This window comes from Elephas maximus, chromosome 1 (assembly GCF_024166365.1).
Source record: "Elephas maximus indicus isolate mEleMax1 chromosome 1, mEleMax1 primary haplotype, whole genome shotgun sequence".
Classification (NCBI taxonomy): Eukaryota; Metazoa; Chordata; class Mammalia; order Proboscidea; family Elephantidae; genus Elephas; species Elephas maximus.
Genome location: NC_064819.1, coordinates 50,117,218 through 50,137,720, shown reverse-complemented (window position 1 = coordinate 50,137,720; position 20,503 = coordinate 50,117,218). Strand labels below are relative to the sequence as shown.

The 20,503-nt window shown below is 45.7% G+C and overlaps 1 protein-coding gene across 1 annotated transcript in view; it reads right to left on the bottom strand.

The window, feature by feature from the left end:
* The window catches only part of BMP6 (bone morphogenetic protein 6), a 214,835-nt gene extending 196,121 nt beyond the window's left edge, over positions 1-18,714 (bottom strand). Inside the window, exon 1 of the mRNA XM_049883208.1 lies at positions 17,223-18,714. Coding sequence (XP_049739165.1) covers positions 17,223-17,868 — 646 coding nt within the window. The 5' untranslated portion in view covers positions 17,869-18,714. The remainder of the gene's footprint in view (positions 1-17,222) is intronic.
* Positions 18,715-20,503: the final 1,789 nt, after the last annotated feature.

Genomic DNA, 20,503 nt, shown 5'->3' with positions numbered 1-20,503 from the left:
TGCCAGCAGGGTCACCCATGGTGGACAGGTTTCAGCAGAGCTTCCAGACTAAGACAGACTAGGAAGAAAGGCCTGGGGATCTACTTCCAAAAATTAGCCATCAAATGTTCAGTGTTTTTAGTAGTAAGAGAAAAAAGAAGACAGCATACACCAAATTGATTTTAGAGAAAATGACCTTCATTGACCCAAGAAGCATTCGATGAGTATCTACTAAGGTCAGGCACCATGCCAGCTGCTTGGCCCGGGTGGGGGCGGGGGTGCGGGTATCAAAGAAAAGATCATCTGATTAGAATCAGAGAGGTCAGTGTTGAAGGGACTTTAGAGATCACATAGTTCAACTGCCTTATTTTACAGCTGAGAGGCTGTGGTTTGCCCAAAATCATGCAGCTGGTGAGCAGCTGGAGGGGCTAAATTGTGCCCCCCATAAAGGTATGTCCAAGTCCTAACTCCTGGTACCTGTAAATGTGACCTTCTCCGGAAACAGGGTCTCTGCAGATGTAATTAAGTTAAGGATCTCAAGATGAGGTCGTCCTGGATTTACTACAGGCAATAACCCAACGACCGGTGTCCTTACACAAGTCCCTAGGTGGTACAAATGGTTAAGTGCTTGGCCACTAGTCAAAAGGCTGGCAGTTCAAATCCACACAGAGGCACTTCTAAAGAAAGGCCTAGTGACCTTCTTTTGAAAGATCATAACCACTGAAAACCCTATGGGGCACAGTTCTACTTTGAAACACATGGGGTCGCCATGAGTCAGAATCAACTCGATGGCAACTGGTTTGATGTCCTTATGAGAGAAATGAGGGGGAGATTTGAGACTCAGAGGCACACGGGGGAGACAGCCATGGAATGACAGAGGCAAAGACTGGAGTAATGTGTCTATAAGCCCAGGAACTCCAAAGACTGCCAGCAAAATCTGGGGGACAGGCAAGAAGCAGATTCTCTTTCAGAGCCTCCAGAAAAAACCAACCCTGCCAACACCTTGCTTTTGGACTTCTGGCATCCAGAACTGTGAGAGAATAATTTGTTTTATGCCTCCAGATGTGTAGCAATTTGTTACAGTAGCCCTAGGAAACTAATACAGAGGCAGAGCCAACACGGGATACGGGTGTCTCCACTACTTCCTCTATGCCACGCAAAGCTCATTTGCAAACACACAACAGAAATTAGAATGGTGCACTGTAGCTTTCTGCAGTAGAGAAAGCACCCTGTCATTAGGCCCTGTATGTTCTTCCTAAGTATCACCTCATATGGGTAAACAAATTTAGGAAAGGCTTCCTTGGCGAGGTGGCATTTGTGCTGGGGTTTAAAGAACAGGTAGAATCTAGAAGTGGACATAGGCAGTTGCGCAATGTGAATGGGGTAAATGATGGAAAGACCAGAAGGAAATGATGGAGCACAGTCAGTTGGCTGAATAATAGCAAAAGCCAAGAGGGGTAGGGGAGATACGGTTGGAAAGGAGGTTGGTATCACAATGGGAATTTGGCTTTATTCAGTAGGCCATAAGGTTTCCAAAGAGGATGATGGAGGGAGGGATGACACCCTTGTGTGACAGAAACACAGAGCTGGAGGTGACATGAAGGGTGGATTTGTAGCAGGGAAGACAAGGGCAGATGTCAAGGCCAAGGGTTATAAAGACCCTTGGAGGCTTGGAGAGAGAATAAGAAAAAAAAAAGTTAGGAAAAGAGCAGTAAGAGATTTTAAAAGTCCAGAAATGGACTGGATGTGGGAGTGAGGGAAGAGATTGCAGTTGACCCTAAATAACTAGCCCAGTGGTTCTCAAACCTTAGTCACCATTCAAATCACCAAGTAAGCCTGTTACCATGCAGATCCCCACAGTCTGATTCCATAGGCCTGGGGTGGACCCCAGGAAACTGCATGTTAATAAATGCACTAGATCTGCTGCTGTTGTTGTTAGGTTCTGGCAAGTAGGTTCCTACTCATAGTGATCCTATGTACAACATAACGAAACACTGCCCAATCCTGCACCATTCTCACAATCACTGCCTTGCTTGAGCCCATTGTTGCAGCCACTGTGTCAATCCATCCCCTCAAGGGTCTTCCTCTTTTTGCTGACCAAGCTTGGTGTTCCTCTCCAGGGACTGGTCCCTCCTGATAGCATGTCAAAGTATGTGAGACAAAGTCTTGCCATACTTGCTTCCAAGGAGCACTCTGGCTGTATTTCTGGCAGTCCATGGTATACTGAATGTTCTTCACCAACACCATAATTCAAAGGCATCAATTCTTCTTAGGTATTCTTTATTCATTGCCCAGCTTTCCCATGCATATGAAATGATTAAAAATATCATGGCTTGGGTCAGGCACACCTTAGTCCTCAAAGTGACATCTTTGCTTTTCAACACTTTCAAGAGGTCTTTTGTAGCAGATTTGCCCAATACAATATGTCATTTGATTTCTTGACTGCTGTTTCCATGGGTACTGATTGTGGATCCAAGCAAAATGAAATCCTTGACAACGTCACTCTTTTCTCTGTTTATCACGATGTTACCTAACGGTACAGTTGTGAGGATTTCTGTTTTCTTTACATTGAGTGTAACCCATACTCAAGGCTGTAGTTTTTCATCTTCATCAGTAAGTTTCAAGCCCTCTTCATTTTTAGCAGGCAAGTTTGTGTCACCTGCATATCACAGGTTGTAAATGAGTCCACATTCTTCTTCATATAGTCCTCTTCTTGGATTATTTGCTCAGCATACAGGTTGAATAAGTAGGGTGAAAGGATACAACGCTGATGCATCCTTTTCCTTATTTTAAACCATGCAGTATCCACTTGTTCTGTTCACATGACTGCCTCTTGGTCTATGTACAGGTTCCACGTGAGCACAATTAAGCGTTCTGGAATTCCCGTTCTTCGAAATGTTATCCATAATTTGTTATAATCCCTGTAATCGAATGCATTTGCATAGTCAATAAAACAAAGGTAAACGTCTTTCTGGTATTCTCTGCTTTCAGCCAAGGTCCATCTGACATCAGCAATGATATCCCTTATTACATGTCCTCTTCTAAATCTGGCTTGAATTACTGACAGTTCTCTGTCCATGTACTGCTGTAACCACTTTTGAATGATCTTCAGCAAAATTTTACTTGTGTGTTATATTAATGCTATTGTGCAATAATTTCTGCATTCCGTTGGATCACCTTTCTTTGGAATGGGCACAAATATGGATCCCTTCCAGTTGTATGGCCAGATAGCTGTCTTCCAAACTTCCTGGTATGGACAAGTGAGCACCTCCAACACTGCTTCCGTTTGTTTAAACATCTCAATTGGTATTCTTTCAATTCCTGGAGCCTTGTTTTTAGCCAATGCCTTCAGTGCAGCTTAGACTTCTTCCTTCAGTACCACTGGATTTTGATCATATTCTACCTCCTGAAATGACTGAATATCAAACAACTCTTTTTGGTACAGTGACTCTGTGTATTCCTTCCATCTTCTTTTGATGCTGTCTGTGTCATTCAATATTTTGCCCATAGAATTCTTCAATATTTCAACTTGAAGCTCAAAACTTTCAGCTTAAGAAATGCTGAGTGTGTTCTTCCCTTTTGGTTTTCTAACTCCAGGTCTTTGCATATTTCATTAATACTTGACTTTGTCTTCTTGAGCTGACCTTTGAAATCTTCTGTTCGGCTCTTTTACTTCATCATTTCTTCCATTAGCTTTAGCTACTCTAAGTTCAAGTGCAAGTTTTGGAGTCTCTTCTGACATCCATTTTGATCTGTTCTTTCTTTCCTGTCTTTTTAATGGCATTTTGCTTTTTTCATGTCATCCCACAGCTTGTCTGGTCTTTGGTTATTAGTGTTCAGTGTGTCAAATCTATTCTTGAGATGGTCTCCAAATTCATGTGGGATATGCTCAACATCATATTTTGTTTCTTGTGGACTTGTTATAATTTTCTTCAGCTTAAGCTTGAACTTGAATACGAGCAATTGATCATCTGTTCCAGTCAGTCCCTGGCCTTATTCCACTGAAGAATAAGTGGAGCTTTTCCATCCTCTCTTTCCACAGATGTAGTCAATTTGATTCCTGAGTTTTCCACCTGATAAAGTCAACATGTATAGTCCCCATTCATATTGTTGAAAAAAGGTATTTGCAATGAATAAGTCGTTGGTCTTGCAAAATTCTGTCATGTGATCTCTGGCATGTTTCTATCACCTAGGCCATATTTTCCAACTACAGGTCCTTCTTGTTTCCAACTTTCACGTTCCAATCACCAGTAGTTATCAATGCATCTTGATTGCCTGTTTGATCAACTTCTGACTGCAGAAGTTGGTAAGCATCTTCAATTCCCTCATCTTTGGCATTAGTGATTGGTGCGTAAATTCAAATAATAATCATATTAACCAGTCTTCCTTGTATGTGTATGGATATTATCCTATCACTGACAGCGTTGTACTTCAGGATAGATCTTGAAATGTACTGACGATGAATGTGGTGCTGTTCCTCTTGAATTTGTCATTTCCGGCATAGTAGACTATATGATTGTCTGATTCAAAATTGCCAATACCAGTCCATTTCTGCTCACTAATGCCTAGAATATCGATGTTTATGTGTTCCATTTCATTTTTGATGGCTCCCAATTTTCTTAGATTCATACTTCTTACATTCCATGTTCTGATTATTAATGGATGTTTGCAGCTGTTTCTTCTCATTTTGAGTCATGCCACATCAGCAAATGGAGGTCCCAAAAGCTTGACTCCATCCACGTCATTATGGTTGACTCTACTTTGAGAAGGCAGCTCTTCCCCAGTCGTAATTTGAGTGCCTTCCAACCTGAGGGGCTCACCTTCCAGCGCTATATCAGACAATGTTCTGCTGCTGTTCATAAGGTCTTTACTGGCCAATTTTTTCAGAAGTAGACTACCAGGTCCTTTTTCCTAGTCTGTCTTAGTCTGGAAGATCTGGTGAAACTTGTCCACCATGGGTGACCCTACTGGTATTTGAAATATGGATAGCATAGCCTCCAGCAACACAGCAACACGCAAGCCACCGCAGTACAGCAAACTGATAAGCTTGGTGGACTAGATCTGTACTGATCCATAAACTGGAGTTTTATAGCACTTTGACCGATAATTTTATGTCTATTGAATCCAATAATAAAAAATTAAAGCTTGAATGTATACTTTTTGAGTTTTTATTTTAACTTTTCTAATAATTTATTTTTACTAAATTTTACAAAAGCATGGGTCACAGGAGATTAAAAAATTTTAAAAACAAAACAATAAATTTCTTTTTCAAGGACAGATTGAGAAGACTTCAAGAGATGATTAAGGTGCAGTTAGGGAAAAGGGCAGTTGTGGTTCAGTGGTAGAATTCTCGCCTTCCATTCGGGAGACCAAGGTTTGATTTCCTGCCGATATACCTCATGTGGAGCCACCACCTGTCTTTTAGTGGAGGGGTGTGTTACTGTGATGTTGAATAGGTTTCAGCAGAGTTTTCAAACTAAGATGGACTAGGAAAAATTCCTGGTGATCTACCTCTGAAAATCAAAAAAAAAAATAATCAGGCAATGAAAACTCTATAGATCACAACGGTCCAACCCACAACTGACCATGGAGATGGCACAGGACCCAGCAGTGTTTCTTTCTCGTGCATGGGTCGCCACGAGTCAGGGCTGACTCAATGGCAGCTAACAAGGAAAAAGGAAACATGTGGGGAGGCACCCAGAGCAGAGAGGCTTCTCTGAAGCCGACATGTGGCTCTCTGAGTACACTGGCTGCTAGACTCCCCACTCCCACCACCATGACTCCTTCCACCACCCAGCCACCCAAGTCTCCACAGTGGGTCACCTGAAAGCCTGGGCCTGCCTGTCACCATGCCCCACAGTTATATATTATATCTTGATTTCTGCAACTGGTTGTGCCCCCACCCCACCCCTGCCCATGGGTGTGCCCCCACCCCCACCCCTGCCCATGGGTGTGCCCCCGCCCCACCCCTGCCCTGCCCATGGGTGTGCCCCCGCCCCACCCCTGCCCTGCCCATGGGTGTGCCCCGCCCCACCCCTGCCCAGCGCCTACCCAGTAGGTAGGTCTAGTGCCCACGTGCCTCCCTACCCTCCTACTGTTTTTCAGGAAATGCCCCAAAATACATCAACAGTCTGAGTGGTAGGAAAGGAACCAAGAGTGAGCAGGTAATATTATAAAAGCTAAAGAGAGATTTCACTAATACGAAATACCTAGAATAGGCATATGTATAGAGACCAAAGTTTATTAGCGGTTACCAGGGGCATGAAGGAGGGGGAAAGGGGAAATCATTGTCTAGGAAGCATTGAGTTTCTGTTCATGGCAATGGAAAATTTGGTAACTGATATTGGCAATGGTTGTATAACATGACTAATGTAATTGGTGTCACTGATTTGTACACGTGAAAAAGGTTGAATTGGCAAGTGTCGTGTTATCTGTATTTTAACATTAAAAAAAAAAAAAAGCCAAGGAGAGAATGTTTCACGAGGGCTATCTGCATGGATAAAGGCGTGCCAAAGTGACTAAGGCCTACAGAGAGAAAGAGAACTCAGGACAGAGTCACTGGCTGCCTTAGATGGGACAATTTCAGCAGAGTGATGGGGACAGAGTCAGACAGCAATGGGAGTGGAGGAGTGGGGGGACAGGGGACAGGAGGTTCCCCTGAGTAGCGGGTGGGGGGTGGGGAGGATGGTGAAGTAATTTCATAAAACAGTTGTATTATGTGACTGGGTGCTGTTTTGTACACTGTATGTTGCTGCTCCTCTAAATAATCTTCCCCTAATTCTAGCGTTTAATGCATATTTGCAGCTATAAAGTCTAAGTGTTTGCCTTGCTGAGGTGGTAGGGTCGTAAGTGACATCAGCCATTCTTTAAGGAAAAGGCTGTAAGGAAATGCAACACTTATATTTTCTTGCAAGAACAAAATGCAGCTTCGACTTAAGCTTACAGAACAGTTGGACAAGGATGAGCATAGGGGGAAAGTTGGCGGTAGTCTGGAGTCTACTTCTATAAAGCTTCTGGACTTCTGCCCTACCTAAATTGGCAGAATTTAGAACAGAAACCCAGAGAAGCATCTTTGTAATGTTTTCCAGCAGGAGCAAATCTTTTAAACTTGAATATTTAGAAACAAGATGCCAAAGGGTCACTAACAACCCCAAACTACTTTGCATGCTTGATCTCAAACTTACAAAAGAGATCTGCCTGTTTTTTATTATCATTTCCCTAAAATAATTATGGAAGGTGAGATGTAGGGTGAAGGTCAATTACAATTGCAAAGAGCATGAAGACATGACCTATGGTTCTCTGATCGAAAAAATCATTCGCGAACATCTTCAGTAAATTCCATTCTTAAGGATGTTAAAGCTTGCTAGATAATAAGCATGAAGGACACTGGCATCAAGAAAAGACGGAAAGTTTTACTGTGTTTCTTGTGCGTTAAGACTATTTCACACCCTAGCACAGGTAACTGTTTTATAAAAAATAGCTCAGAATATGTCCACTATATTGACTGTCGTTATGGTTTCACAGGTGTATACATAAGTCACTTATCAAATTGTATACTTTAACAAATTGTATACTTTAAATATAAACAGTTTATTGTATGTCAATTATAGCTCAGTAAAGCTGCTGAAGAAGTCCCTGGGTGGCGCAAATGGTTAACATGCTTGGCTGCTAACTGACAGGTTGGAGCTTCAAGTCCACCCAGAGGTGCCTGGCGACCTACTGTCAAACTAAACAGCCATCGAAAACTCTACAGAGCACAGTTCTACTCTGACGCACATGGAGTTGCCAAGAGTCAGAGCCGACTCGATGGCAACTGGTTTTACTGGCAAAGCTGATGAAAAAAACAATTGCTCGAGAACCGCAAAAGGGAACACTCCTAGAATTGGGTTCTGAACATTATCTAGCCCAGGGTTTCTCAACTGTGTTCTGGAATTAAGGGACCTTGGCAGTCAGGGTCCAACCAGGAAAAGAGACAGCCCATCAAGTGTTTATTGCAGAGAGAATTTAATGCAGGGCATTGGTGACATGGTAGTAGAAGGGCTACAGGGGTTCGATGAACCTAACAGGGATGGCGCAGGACTGGACAGCGTTTCATTCTGTTGTGCATGGAGACGCCATGAGTCAGGGGCCCACTGGATGGTAGCTATCAAAAACAACAATTTTGCCAGAATTCAGTTAGGAAAGACCCCACTGCAATGGACAGCTGACATGAGAAGAGGTGGTGAGAATTCATGAAATATCTCACCCGTACAACATTGTTCAAGAAACACACAAATGCCTCCGAAATACCTCAGATGAGTTACAAACTTGTTAGTGTGTTCTTGTTCACATTATTGTGTTTTCTTACTCATTTACATTAATCTGTATAGCCTTTTTCATAGAAAATAATTCAAAGGCAAATGAACCTACTGTACATACCATGTACAAAGACCTCTGGATTTACGGCATCTCTATTCATTTAGTTTTACTCTGATCTAAATATTCTCTCCTGAGGAAGCCTTTTAAAGTCCCCTGATCCTGTCTTGAGGGCCACTAAGACACTTTGGTGGGTTTCTCAATCCTAAAGTCACACTAAGTTTTAGTAAGTTTTCAGAAAGGAAGGAAAAATATTTAAGCCTTCTCCTAACAACTCCCCAAATTTCAATAATTTAACAAGCACAGAATTCCTTTAATTCTTGTCCATTCTTCAGTCTTTTTCTTTATTTTACTTGCCAAATCCTGCAGTACATGGATCAAGCAGGGCACAGGCCAGGGATAAATTTAATCACTCCTATCTGTGCCTGAGGGACTGTCTAGGTACTATGGTGACAGACACCTCAGTGAAAGTATGCAGAGGAAAACATATTTTTAAACTCCTAGACTTTAAAAAAAAAAAAAAAAGGAGAGAGATTTTAGACGGATTTGGTGTCAACACATAGAAACCCAAAATAGGGCTCCCATACTCACTGAAAATCAAAATTACTTACTTGAGGCAAAACCCCAGAAACAAAACCGTATTCAACAATGCTCAGCAATTCAACTCCTCCCCCAGACTTGGCATATTTTGAGTTTTAATATTTTCATTCGTTTGTTGTTCTGGTTCAATGTACGGGTTCACTGTTGTTATTGCCACGATTTATTCTAATGTGGGAATGCTCAAATAAAATCTGGAAAAAGCAAAGTAAAACCTTTTAACCCTCAGTTCCATAGTTTACAAAATTCTATTCTTTAAAATATTGAAATGTGATTCGTAGATTTAAAAAGAAAAAGGAAATAACTGGTCCCAGAGGTTAAACAAGGCCAATCATAAAATCTCTTGACCTAAAATATAACTCACTGCAACTCGTATACCCTTGATGGCTAACGTGAGGGAATGTCTTTCGTGTTTCAGGTTTATTCACAATTTACCTTCCTTCTGGGTCCAACCGTGGATTTAGAGCCATTTTTTTTTTCCCCTATCAAGTTGCTTTGCTTTTCACATTGACTTGTAAGGACTTTTTATACAGTCTAAATATAATTTTTTTCTTTTCTGTTAACTATATACCAGAGATGAAGGACAGTCATAAACTCTACAAAAAAATTTGCGTTTGAAATCCCCAGGCTAAATCAGCCCATGAAACAGCTCACAGCAACCGTACTGTGAGTTCACACTCCAATGTGCAATTCAGGACTTTTTTCCAGCTCATGTTCTTGTACAGGAAACCAACAAGACTGTAAATACAGGAACAACAATCAACAATGGCAGATGTTTCAGGCTAGAAGTCACATTCTGGGCAAGGTGAAAGGGTAAGTGGCAGGAGAACGGTAAGGGCAAGCTCTTTGGTGGATGTCACCATTCCCCTGTGGAGGGTTCGGAGCTTCCTCAGGCGCTTTTTCTGCCCACAGTGAATCCACACCACTCCTCCCCCAACACACTCCCCGCTGATGAGGAAAAAATCTGAACGTAAATGACCATCACGGACATTCCAGGCCTCAGACGGTCTCATGCTGTCTAACAGAATCAGTCATCAAGGGTGTGGGCCCCCGAGCCTGAAAGTCCGGAAGGCTCCCCCCTGTGAACCAGAACTTCATTCTGCAAAAATGTCTCAGGGAGATTCTTCTACCCAGTCATCAGGGACTGTGTTTGAGATAACAAGGCCATGGGGACCCATCAAGGAATTACTGATGTAATTTAGATACCATCTCTATTATGGACCCAGTCTCTTTAATAATGGAGATGGGAAGGGCAGGAAAAGAATCGGCCTGAGGGATATCAGTGAAACAATGCCACTCTGAGCAACGTGGTTTTCAATTCACTCTGGAGCAGAAAACAATTCTTCAGGGTCAACAGTCCCTCAGCAAACCAAACAAGACGGTATTTATAGAAATGCATAGCTTTTTCTTCCCTCAAAGCGGAGTTCTAGGAGAGATTAAAAAAAAAAAAAAAACCTCACAATTCTTAAAAACTTGGGCTTCCCTACCTCTTGCTCATGTGGAACTCTTGCTTGGTTTTATAATTTCTCCTTAATTCTCACTCATTCCCGACGACCCAGTTTATTCCCCTTAACTCTCTGATGCCTTAGAATTTCTTTTCAGTTCTGAGTATTTGCTGGTGGTCCCTCAGTCTTAAAATGTAACAGCAGTGAAGAGGAAACAGTGCTGAGTAAGTCTAACAAATCAAACTGCAAATCGAAAAGATTAGATGATGTCCAAGAACCTTTAGAGCTCTAAATGTTATCAATGAATAGTATTAGCTTACCAATAATCTCCAACCTCCCACCAATGATAGAGAAAGTCCAATTTACAAACCAGTTGCCTACTGCTGGGAATGTTTCCCCAGAAAAACGTTATGAGTAGTCATTATGTTTCCATCCAGGTATCAGTGTCATTGTTTTTGGCTGCTGTCAAATCAGCCCAACTTGCACCCTGTCCAGGGAAAGCCCATGATGGGTTGCAGATCAGACCACTGTGATCCATAGGGTTTTCACTGGCTGGTTTTCTGAAGTAGATAGCCAGTTCTTTCTTCCTAGTCCATCTTAGTCTGGAAGCTCTAATGAAACCTTCAACATCACAGCAGCACAGACCAGGAGAAGAGATAGGAGCAAGAGTGTTGAAGAGGATGTAAGGTATTATGAAAGGAGAAAACGTATTTGAATAAAATTAACTCAGTGGTCAAGACGAAGACAGCTGAGGACAATAGAGTGTGCTGATTCTTTGTGGGGAGCATAAAAGACAAGACAGCAGCCATCCCCACATCAGTCCCGGGTGACACTTTGCAACAACGGCAGCCCTGCTGCCCAGTGGTTGGGGTTATGCAGTGGCTCAGGGAGCTTGAGACAGCTATTCACAGGCATGGGGGCTTTGTAAACTGTTCATGTCTTAGGGATTTTCTGTATTATTTCTATTCCTTTTATGCAGGTAGTTTATGGACACTACTAATCAGGTTTCTGAATGGCACAAGTGGTTTGCAACCCAACAGTGCCACAGAAGAAAGGCCTGGCAAGAAAACCCTGTGGAGCTCAATTCTACTCTGTAACGCTTGGGGTACCATGAGTTGGAATCGACTCAAGAGCAACATGTACTAATCAGGAACCTGACAATCTGATGAAAATCTTGCCTACCATCCTTCCCCATTCGTTGCTGAAAGTGCCAAAGATGGTGAAATGACTAATATTCAAAAAACAAAGCTCAGAATGGAAAAGTTAGAAGAAAACTGTAATAACTTTATATTAAGCTAAAAAAAAAAAAAAAAAGCATTCCGTGAAGTAATTCATTTTTGCATATGGGATAGGAGGCAAAGGATGGAGGACTGATTTGTGAAAAGGTTACAGAAAGCTGGTTAATTATCCAAGAAATTTTACCTTCTTTTTTTTTTTCCTTTTCTAACTTAGCTTCTTAAATAGACTAAGGTTGAGGCAAAGATGACAGAGCTGATAGCTTCTGGAGTTTGTTTTGATATCTGGTATTCACCCCTCTCCTTCCATATTCAAGTGAAATATTAATTTGAAACCCAACATTTAAAGTAGTTAAACTCTGAAGACACAGTGATCAAAAATGAAGGGGAAGACCAAATCGGCAACTCCTGCCCAAAAGCAAGAAGAGAAGGTGGGAAGGGACAGGAAAACTGGAAGAATGGACACGATAAAATGGGTGGAAAAGAGCGTGCTGTCACACTGCAGGGATTGCAACTAATGTCGCAAAACAATTTGTGTATAAATTTCTGAATGAGAAGCTAACTTGCACTGTAAAGCTTCACCTGAAAAAAAAAAAACAAACCAAACCCATTACCATGGAGTTGATTCCAACTCATAGCAACTCTATAGGAAAGAATGGAACTGCCCCATAGGGTTTCCAAGAAGTGGCTGGTAGATCTGAACTGCTAACGTTTTGGTTAGCAGCTGCAGCTCTTAACCACTGCACCACCAGGGCTCCAGTGCCATAGAATTAAGAGAAAAAAAGGGGGTGAGTGAATAAAGTGCTGAACAATGTTGTTTTGTTTTTTTCATTTACACTTGAGTTTTATATCACAGAGATTCCTTTCTCCACCCTAATCAGAGTTAAGCTCTTAAGTAGAGGAACTAACCATGATTCAGCACATTCAAGGCTTTATACCCATTCTTAGAAGGACAACGAGAGGAAGCACCATCTGAGGTCTAACAATGGTATCTGTTTGCCCCTTAATCTTAGTTTAAGAACACTTTGTACAATGTTCTTGTTGTGATACCACTGAATTTCACATTTACTATCTAAAATCTATGGAGAACATCTATCTACCTGCTGCTTTGAAGCACACTCTTACAACCAAATTCTCTAAACTGCTTTTCCTGTAACTTGCAGGTGTGGATTTATTTTCTGCTAATAAAAATCTTCCCAAGTACAGGCAGCTTAAGTGAAAACATAGTACTACTGATCCTACATTTATGAGGGAAAAGACAGTACAAGTGTATTTAGTTGTAAATAGAAGTAGGGAATATTCCATTTCTTCCTAATTTCTTTCCCCAAGTGTAATTCTGTACAGAAGATTGCCAATTATTTTTAGTACAAGTTTCTTGTTACTTGTATTAATACTGATCACATCCTGATACCTTTTTTTGAGCATAATTTGAGTTTTTCATTTCATTTTATCCTAACACCAAAGATCAACACTTCATTAATTCAAAATAAATTGGTGAAGTTCGAAATGCAGGGATTTAAAGAAACTTTTTTACTATTCTCAAATGTAATGCACAGTACCGGTTAGCATGCATATGGGTAACTCTTGAAAAAAGAGTTCACAAAACATTATGATTTAGATCTAATACAATCGAATGAACATAAATGTCCCAAATATCTTCACTTACATCAAACTTTCACTCAATAAATAGCAGGTGCACCATTTCTAAATGACCAGAGCTTCCAAATTAACAAAATGGGACTTTACAATGTGGCCTAGGTCTCTTCACTAATTCCCTCTTTATTGAATGCTGTGTGTTCAGTGTTTTTAGATGCTTAGGCTGCAGTGGTAGATAAGCCTGGATTCTGCCTTTTGAGGCTGATATCCTAGAGGGGAGACCAACAAATGAGTAAACTAAAAAGCAAAAGAAAAACTCTTGGGGATAAGGGCAGTCAAGACAATAAACAGGGCGGTGTAATGGTATCAACAAGGATGGGGGTGGGGGCAGCACCAATTTGTATCAGGTGGTACAGATGACCTCTCTAAGAAGGTGAAGACCTGGAGGATATTTCAGGATACTTCTCCAAGGTCACCATATTGGCAGGCTTGCTCAGTAGGCTGCCAACATTTTTTTTTTTTGCACTGGAAAACAAATAGCAAATGGCATCTGCGCCCTGATTGAATGCAGGTTCACGGCATGCTCTGGCCCTTTGCAAACCTGCATCAGGGCAGCAGCCAGCCAGAGTGAGACTGGCACCTGGAAGGTTATACATCCCCGGTGGCTCACCCGCAGAAAGCTGAAACAATCAACATAAACAACAGAGAGCCGGGGGAATGACCAGCAGTTGGGATATGCAAGAGAACTTATCCTATTGATTCATACTTCCTGACAGTCACTCTGGCTGACAAGGCTCAGGGTGTTTTAAATGTATTTCATGAGTAAATCATTCTCCCAGTCCCAGGGAAGACAGGATGTTTACGACTACGCAACACTCTCCCTTATACGTTCAGTTTATAACTTACTTAACCCAGTGTCTACGAGAGCACTTGAGAACACAGTGCTTGTAGCATTTATCTTTCTGTGGATGAGCCACTGAATGCAGCTGGTTACATGCCATCTACATAGATTAGGAAAGCTATAGGATTCTCCCAACAGCCTTATTTTGAGAATCCACACTGCTAACGAATTGCTGTTGTGGTGGTGGCAAGCATTTGAGTTGATCCCAATTCCTAGAGACCCTATAGGACAGAGTAGAGCTGCCCCATAGGGTTTACTAGACTGTAATCTTTACCAGAGCAGATGACCAGCTCTTTCTCCCTGGCAGCAACTGGTGGGTTGGAACCACTGACCTACAGGAGAGCATCAAATGCTTAACCACTGCAACACCAGGAATTACTTTCCTCAAATGCACTGTCCTTATGCTTAGACCCAAGATCATCAGATTTTATCACATCTTAACTTCTTGTTATGAAATGCCCTCTTTCCTGTCAAATGGATTAAGATGAAATAGAATTGTTTGATTGGCAGGTGGCATGGTTTGTGACTATGATTCCACTTACCTGTGAAGGTTTCTTCCTCTATCCATATGGAGCCCAGGGCTGGGCCTACAGCAGGCATAACTTGCAGTCAGAAAGCCCAGTGGTATACTCTAAGGGGCTTGGGGCTAAGCTCTCTACCCACAAGACTTTTTTCAGTTCCATGCAAGTGTGTCCCTAGTGCCTGAAATTGCTCTGTTGGTGAGCTCTCTTGGAATCTGTTAGTGCTGATTTGGGGGTCTTTAAAAATTCTTTTTTTTAAAAAAAATTCTTTATGAAAAAATGAACATCTTCCTAGGGACGTACATGTTAAACCATCAGGTGATCAGGTTTAGCTGACAGTCAGCTTCAAGCAGTGTGACTCAGAAGCACCTATAGACCACGAAAAGTCAGAAAAGTAAGGCGCCAGGAGGATCTGGAGGTCACTAGATACAGTAGACATCACCTACCTCACAAACCTGCCTCAAGCCAGCTCTAACAATTCTAAACATCACCTAAGTTTCCAAACACTGAGTCTTTAAAAAAATACTGATACTGGTTCCCACCCTCACACATTCTGATTTAACCGGTATGGGGTACAACCCGGGCCTCTGAATTTTTGAAAACTCTTCAGGTGGTTCTAACACGCAGCAACATCCGGGAGCCACTAATGCAGGGAAACACTGCCCTTACACTTTCACTGGATGGATTACTGACTCCTTCAGAAAGCATTTCCATTCTAACATCGGGATCTGCTGTGCCAGTGGTTCTTGACCACTACGTCACATTAGAGAAACCTAAGGTACTTAAACAAACACAGTGAGACGCTGATGTAACTGCCCTGGGGTACAGCCCCACCATACCTGATTTTTTTAAGTGGCCTTGGTGAGGCTAATGGGCAGCCCAGGCTGAGAACCACAGTCCAAGACTAGAAACTGTTTCCCCAGGGAATGTAACTTGATTCTCCATGGAGCTAGGAGTGTCAGTGCCCTTCCTATGTTCAGGTTGGGGCTACCCCCCAAACGCATAAAATACTTCCCCAAGGCTGTCAGGAAACTTGAGGAGGGAGAGAGTAAGGGGCAGAATTGATTCAGGCAGCAGAAGCAGAGACGTTAGAACCAGCACTGGTCCTCTGCCCCCTATAAACTTTACCCACTGGCATGAGATCTGTCCAGCCTGCTTCATGGAGGTGGCTCAGCCCAGGTTTTGGTTCCAATCAATTTGTGAAAATGTGTGTCCAATCAGAACGCCTGGCAGTGCAGGGAGCAGACTGGGAGGCCCTGGACCTCCACTCCGGGAGATTCTGTGTCATGACTTTCCCAGAGGGATTTCTGTACCACTGGGACGCCAACCCTCCTGCCTCAACACGCTCCTTCCGGCCTTGGCCCCGTCCCCTTAAAGCTCAGCAGAGTTGAGAATGATTACACAGGTGTATTTGTGAAGAAGTTTACTTGGGAATCATTCAAGTAAACGATACCCTTAAATGACGAGTGGATTCGAAACGTGTGTGCTAGTGCTAGTTTGGTAAGTGTCTGCTAACCCTCTGGGACCTGGGCAGAGCCTGCGTCTCACCCAGGAAGGGAAGCCCGCGGAGACCCACCTCACAGCGCTGCCTCACCCAGCTGGGGCATGGCTACCGCACCCTCATTTCTACCAGCCGAGAAACCGTTCGGAGACTCCCTTTATCTACACCAAAGCTGAGCCCGCTTTTGAATGAGCAGCAGCACAAATCAGAGGCACTGATTCCGAAAAAAAGTCTTCCCTACCCCGTTCCTTTACAGATGAGAAAGCTGAGGGGGGAAAAGCGATGTGACTCCGTGCCAGTTTGCCACAGAACATTTGTGGCGGAGCCCGATTTAGCCGCCCTTGAATTTCCATTCTGTTGCCTGGCAACCGGTTCAGCAGAGCTCAGCGCCCAGCCCTGGCCCCTAACCCGCACCCTTTCACTGCTCGTGCAGCATGGTTAACTTTTCCGCCTTTAGGGCACTGGCCAAAGGCAGGTGAAGGAGAGGCTGGGCGAGTTACCCCGATTCTGCTCCAGATCAGGATCCCACCCGGCGCAAGTTCCGCCCGGACTGGCGCGCGCTCGGCGGTCCTTTCGGGACCTTCCACTTCAGCCCTTCCTCCTCCCCAATTTCGTGGTTACAGTTTAGCACAATCTTGTCCGGTTTCCAAAGTTTTCAGCTGCTGCTGGATTCCCTAAAAGTCGCGCTGGGAAAACTGGCACTAAGAGTGTTACGGGCAAAAGAAAACAATTTGGAGGAGAAAGATCAATTGGAGAGGCTTTTTCCTTCCCAGGCCGGCTACTCTTAGCGTCGGACTAATCTACCACAGTTGAGTTAACCCGACCTGACCAGACAGGAGTCCCACAAGCGCGAAACGCGCTCCCGCGGCCGCGTGCCCAGCGCCTCCGCCCGCGCGGGGAGCGCACGTGCTGCCCCGGGCCGCGCAGGTGGTGGAGCGCGCCCAGCCTGTCCCGAGTCCCCGCCCGGCCCGCCTGACCAGCGCCAGTCCAGTGCACCTGGAGCTCCTCCGCATCCCCCCACCCACCGGGGCCCGGGAGACTGGGAAGAGAGGGGGAAATGTTCTTGTCGTTACGCTTAACCCACATCCTTACCCAGGTTCACAAAGCTCATGACCATGTCTGCGTCGTTGAGGAAGGCGCTGTCCTGCGCGCTGGTCAGAGAGTACGCGCCGCCGCCGCCGCCGGGTCCCGCGGCCAGTAGGCTCTTGCGGTTGAGGGGGTGTGCGGCGCCGGGGTGCGGCTGCGGGGGCTGCGGCGAGCTGCCGGTTCCCCGCGGCCGGGGTCGCCGCCGCTCCTCCGGCGACAACCCCTCATCGTCGTCATTGTCGTCAGCGGACAGGGCGTTGTACAGATCCAGCATGAAGAGGGGCGCCGACTTCAGCCGCCCGGGCGGGGGCTCCCCGGGAGGCTGGTGCTGCTGGAGCGCCGGGGGCTGAGGGAGGCCGTGAAGGGGCCGTGGCCGGTGTGGGAGCCCCAGCACCGAAAGGATCTCCTTCTGCATTTCCCGCTTCTCGTGCGTCTTGAGGCGCCGGTAGAGGAAACCGGAGGAGGAGGAGGGCGGCGGCGGGGGCGACTGCTCCGCGCGGCCCGGGCTCTGGCCGCCGCCGTCCCCGAGAAGCGCGCCCTCGGCGGAGGCGGCGGCGGCGGCGGGCGGGAGGGGCCGCAGAGGCGGGGGCCCGAAGCAGCTGCACAGCAGCGCCCACCACCAGCACAGCCACTGCGCCCTCCGCCCCAGCATCCCCGCCCGGCCGGGCTGCCCCCGCGGGCTCCCGGTGACACTGGCCCGCGAGGCGTGGAGCAGCGGAGCGAGTCAGTAGCGCGCGCGGCCGCGGTGGCCTTTGACGTGACCAGTCCCCGCCACCCCTCTCGGGGGGCTTGCTTCCCCTGCTGGCCCTCAGTCCTTCCCTCTCATGGTCCTCCGGGGCGCCCCGGATGGCCCGAGTTGCAGGAGGCAGAAGGGGAGCTCGCTCGGGAGAACGACTTGGCGGGGAAGTGAGTCCGCGGAGGGCTCCAGGCAAGGTGCGTCGGAGTCGGGGCTGCTTTAGCGCGTTGAGGCACGGTCACCCTCGGGCCCCGCTGCCCCGCGCACGTGCGCTCGCCGCGCCCTCCCGAGGGGTCCCGGCGCCGGGCGGCTCACGAGCTGGGGCTGCTGCCCTGCATCCCCGGGGCACGGCCCTCGTGGCTGGGAGCCCCTGTGAAGTTCACCCGGCCGAGAGGCCTGGGCTGCAGCGAAAGGCGTCTCGAAATGCCAGTTTTGTCCGAAAGGCTGAACTTCGGTCTCGGTCACAAACTGCACTCCCTCCGCCCTCTGGTACCGCCGCTCCCCACTGAAATCTTCGCGCGCGGCTCCACTCGCCAAGCGGGGGCAGCGAGGATCTCGCTTCCCGTTCAGTTCTCACCCGCTGCCCTGCAAACCCGCTCGCAAAGGGGTGGCCAGGAAGGGGCCCGCGGCTGGGCGATGCGCGGAAAAGTGGCTGCGGCGTCGGCGCCCGATTCGCTGCCTCCCGCCCCTCGGCGCCGCGCTCCCCACGGCGGCCAACGTGGGCTTTCTGGTGAGCTTCTTGCTCAGGTACCGCACTCCAGCCCCTGGGACACCCCGCCTTCCGTGTTAACCGACAGGGTTCGCAGCCAATGGAGAGGCTCGAGCAGACTGCTATTTGAATAGGCCCGCCCCCTTCTTTCACCCTCCCTCCTCCGAGGGGCGTGGCCTGGGCCGCTTGTAGGTTTACAGCGCTGGAGATGTCCGAGGAGCCGCGAGCTCAGAAGGCAAGGAGGTCATCGCTGGAATGACCTCTCACTTGAGCTATCTGATCACCACCTCAATAACCTTTTTCTTTTGCGGTCACTTAAAAGGCCCAAGTTGTTGCTTTAACAAAAAAGCAGAACAGCCATTCAGTCAATATTGCCCGAGTTAGTTGAGGAAGAACCGAAGATAGCTTTGTGATTCCTTCCTTAGTTTCTCTTATTCATGTAAAATAGGCGTTTAGCGGACACGTGGCGGTCAAAGGCAGGCGCTGAAGTAGGGACACACCCTCTGAAGAAGACACTCACAAAACCGCCGGCAGAAAGAACTAAATGTAAACCAGACCCGGTGTCCTGAGGGCTGGGGGCCTGGTGTTTTGTTTTCTCTCTTCGTTCGGGCTTTAGCTTGGCTGCTTAAGCTAGCACCCAAAAGACAGAGGATGTAATCGGATAATACTATACCAAAAAAAAAAAAAAAAAAAAAAACCCGTTGCCCTCCAGTTGACCGACTCATAGTGAACCTATAAGACAGAGTAGAACTGCCCCAGAGGATTTACAATGATCAGCTGGTAGATTCGAACGGCCAACTGCACCACCAACTGGTTAGCAGCAGAGCTCTTAATCACTGCACCACCAGGGCTCCTATACAGTACGAAAGCCGCATTTAAGTTCCTCCCACCCCTTACCTTCTTGAAAATGTTTTAGTGCGTTTTAATGTTGAAATGCAATATCGTTTACATGGTGCAAGATAAAATATGAAGAGAGGTGGTAAAGATAATTCCAGTCAGAGTCAGGGATGATCAGATTCCCATTCAGAATAGTCGACAGGTCTCTGAAATGTGGTTGCTGTGAGCATTAGACAAGATGAAGCCTAGCACATGAGTTGCTTTCCTAGCAGGCATACTTCTCATTCAAATACACTGCCCCCCACCCCGCCCCACCACCCAAACAGCAGCGGCAGCACATTTGCCAATATGGATGCAAATTCACTTGCCTGTACACTATCCAACTATGTCAGGTCATCTGCGGCTCCAAGAAACAACTCAAGACACCAGAATCTTTTACCTAGAGAAAAGTGCATGTGAATTGAATAAATAAGACCTGGAAGCGTTAGTTCACGTTGTCCAAGAATTTGGGAGCAATGAAACAAATAGATAAAGATTATAGAATTCATGGATTTATGAGGTCATGGGATTTCTGTTGATCCAAATCTTACACACATTCCTATCTTATCTCAAAGAATCCATTTGGCATGGACAGGGGTCTTTCCCTCCCACCATCCATTGGATCCCTCTCTCTAGTCCTGTCTTGGCCCAGACACATGATCCTTTAGGACAGTCTTTAATTCTACCAATGTCCAATAACCACTGATCTCAGGCAACCCAACCTCAGCAACACAGAAGCCCATTTTTAACCATCTGCAGAATTCTTCCCATCTGAAAATTCCTGTTTGGTCTGAGATGCCAGGACCAGTAGAATTCGAGAGCCACCATTCCTTCTTCTGCATAGGACTTGTTACAAGCAGCAAATGACTGCAGTGGTGCCAACAACAGCCAAGAGCTCTAATCAAAAGATCAGAAATCCAAACAAGTATATGTAGGCTTCTGGACAAGGGCCTCCTCCTTGAGACA